Raw genomic sequence first — 2,500 nt, forward strand, 5'->3', positions numbered from 1 at the left:
TTAAACAAAATTGGTTTCAGTCACACTTTAAAGTTTGTTCATGCAGATAGAACAGCCTCTGTATTTCAAATGCAAAGAGGTGAATTATAGTAAAATGTTTTTTTAGTCGTAACTTATCCTTTTCTTCACCCCGACCAATATTGGTGGATGCGCCTCTGGTCAAGGCAGCCAAGTAAATTTATAATAGGGTATATTATTATCATTATCCCCACCATCATAATTAGTGCAATATCGCTAAAATGATTAAGAGACGCATAATTATTTTAATGAGTAATGGGGTACAACCATTCTCACATCCTCCGTGGAATTCGCAATATTCCAGATGAACTATACCTGTCGAAGAAAATTGCAGTTTTTCTCATTCTTGCTAGCAAATAAGCTTTGTATCATGTGCGATTTTGGTTATCCCACTAGCATCAATCTACTTCATTCTGTTTAATTAGAAAACAACGTAACTACCACAGCAACGAGCGACTTGGTCCGATACCTAGTTCACGATCCCTTCTACCCTTGTTATATTTGCAACGACCTGTCGGATAACTCAAAAGAAGCTAATTTGACTGAAAAATAAAATAGTATTGAGATAAATTAAGTCATTCCAAGTTCTTCTTGTCTCTATTAATGACTGTTTCTACAACTACCAGAAAAGATCCCTTACGCATATTTATGTTATTTTTTGGTCCACCTGACTTCCATTACTTTGCAGGTGCAAAGTAATGGAAGTCTTGCTATAATTATAATTATGCTGCAATGGGGAAATGATCCTTGGTATAATGGTGTCATGTTATCACTTTAGCCTTACCCATCAATCATACAATCTAAAGTCAGGGTAATGTGGTGGCACATTCATACGATATGATGCGCCGTGATGACATTTTGTGAACAAATTGGCCAGCTCTCCTACCCTACCCTCGTGCGAGGGTTGGATCGTGACAGTACACACACACACACGCATATATATACGTATATACACACACACATAAAGAGAGAGAGAGAGAGAGAGAGAGAGAGAGAGAGAGAGAGAGAGAGAGAGAGAGAGAGAGAGAGAGAGAGAGAGAGAGAGAGAGAGAGAGAGAGAGAGAGAGAGAGAGAGAGAGAGAGAGAGAGAGAGAGAGAGAGAGAGAGGGAGATTTATACATCTACACACACATGCATGCGCGTACATGTTCACATATAATTATGGTTGCTGCATCAAAAGTTCCCTCTTTAATTGATTAATATAATGGCCCTCTTTAAGCGCAGGCCCTCGATTTCCGCTGTAATGTGTAATATTTATTCTGCCTGAAAATCAGTTAACTAAAAGGGTTAAAAAAAAATCGTACGTCATTATGATATCGTCACCTTTATCTACAAACTATACTAAAACACACTCACCAGCAGAAATGTGGTCCTGGTTCTTGTAGACGAAGCTGTGGACATCATACTTGACTCGACCGACGTAGTGGGAGATGGCGAACGTGTATTCCGACACCTGCTGCATCTGCTTCTGGCTGACGCGCTGCTTGAGCCTGCCTGTTGGCAGGAGGATGGGCGTAGGTGAGAGAGGCTCAGGATGGGAGGGGGTTGCTGAGGGTGTTAACGTATACACATGCAAGCAAGAGAGATATACATACGTATATGCACACGCATACGCACACATAATATATATGTGTGATTCATGTTGAACGACCTTCCAGCAAATGCGTAACTGTTATGTTTTTCCCTTCAGTGGTCCCCCATACACACTACTACTCCCCCTACATCTACCAACCCCCTCCTTCCCCCACACCCCCTCTACCCCCCACGAAAGCCTTCCTCCGAACTCACTAGCGAAAGACATGTCATTCCCGTTGGATTCTCGACTCTCGTCCTCCAGAATGGCAAAGATACCCGTGCTCTTGCCCAGGAACAGCTCCAGAATGTGTCGGTTGTCGGGGAAACTGAAGTTCTTGGTGGGGATTCCTTCCTCGGCGTAATCTTGCTGTCGGGGGGGAGGGGGAGGGAAAAGGGAAAAGGGGGGAGAGGAGATGGTAAGGGAGGAAGGGGAGGGAGAGTAAGATTACGTTTATAATGATAAGTATGATAATGATGTTTTCACGTATGTATAGTCATCTCTGTTTATCCATTTATCCATATATCCATATCTATCTACTTAGCTGTCAATCAATCAACCAAACAATCAATCAGTCAGTCTATAATCAACCAATCAACCCTTCTATCTACACACGAATCCAGACCCCCCAAAAAATAATTTCCAACTGACAAACCCCTTTCAAAAGAAATAAAAAAAAAAAAAGAAATCACAAAATGAATCACAAAATATCTCCTCCATCCTACCATCTCCCAGTTGAAGATGTACTGGTTGTAGTAGTACTGTACTTGCTCGTTGGCCACGTTAACAAGCAGGTTCTCTAGCGTGTTGTGGTCATTAGCTTCGAAGCCAAACATGTCGAGAACTCCCACCGCGTAAGGGTCGCCGCTGAGAGAGGGAAGGCGGATCTGTGTTAGGGGAATGCGCGTG

At 42.4% G+C, this 2,500-nt stretch overlaps 1 protein-coding gene across 1 annotated transcript in view; it reads right to left on the reverse strand.

The window, feature by feature from the left end:
• Positions 1-2,500, reverse strand: part of LOC125031170 (neither inactivation nor afterpotential protein C-like) — a 70,330-nt gene that overhangs the window by 29,038 nt on the left and 38,792 nt on the right. Inside the window, exons 17-19 of the mRNA XM_047621740.1 lie at positions 2,317-2,458; positions 1,807-1,960; positions 1,375-1,512 (exon numbers count right to left, since the gene is read on the reverse strand). Of these exons, the coding sequence (XP_047477696.1) occupies positions 1,375-1,512; positions 1,807-1,960; positions 2,317-2,458 (434 nt within the window). The remainder of the gene's footprint in view (positions 1-1,374; positions 1,513-1,806; positions 1,961-2,316; positions 2,459-2,500) is intronic.

The sequence above is a fragment of the Penaeus chinensis genome, chromosome 12, assembly GCF_019202785.1.
Source record: "Penaeus chinensis breed Huanghai No. 1 chromosome 12, ASM1920278v2, whole genome shotgun sequence".
NCBI classification, from domain to species: Eukaryota; Metazoa; Arthropoda; class Malacostraca; order Decapoda; family Penaeidae; genus Penaeus; species Penaeus chinensis.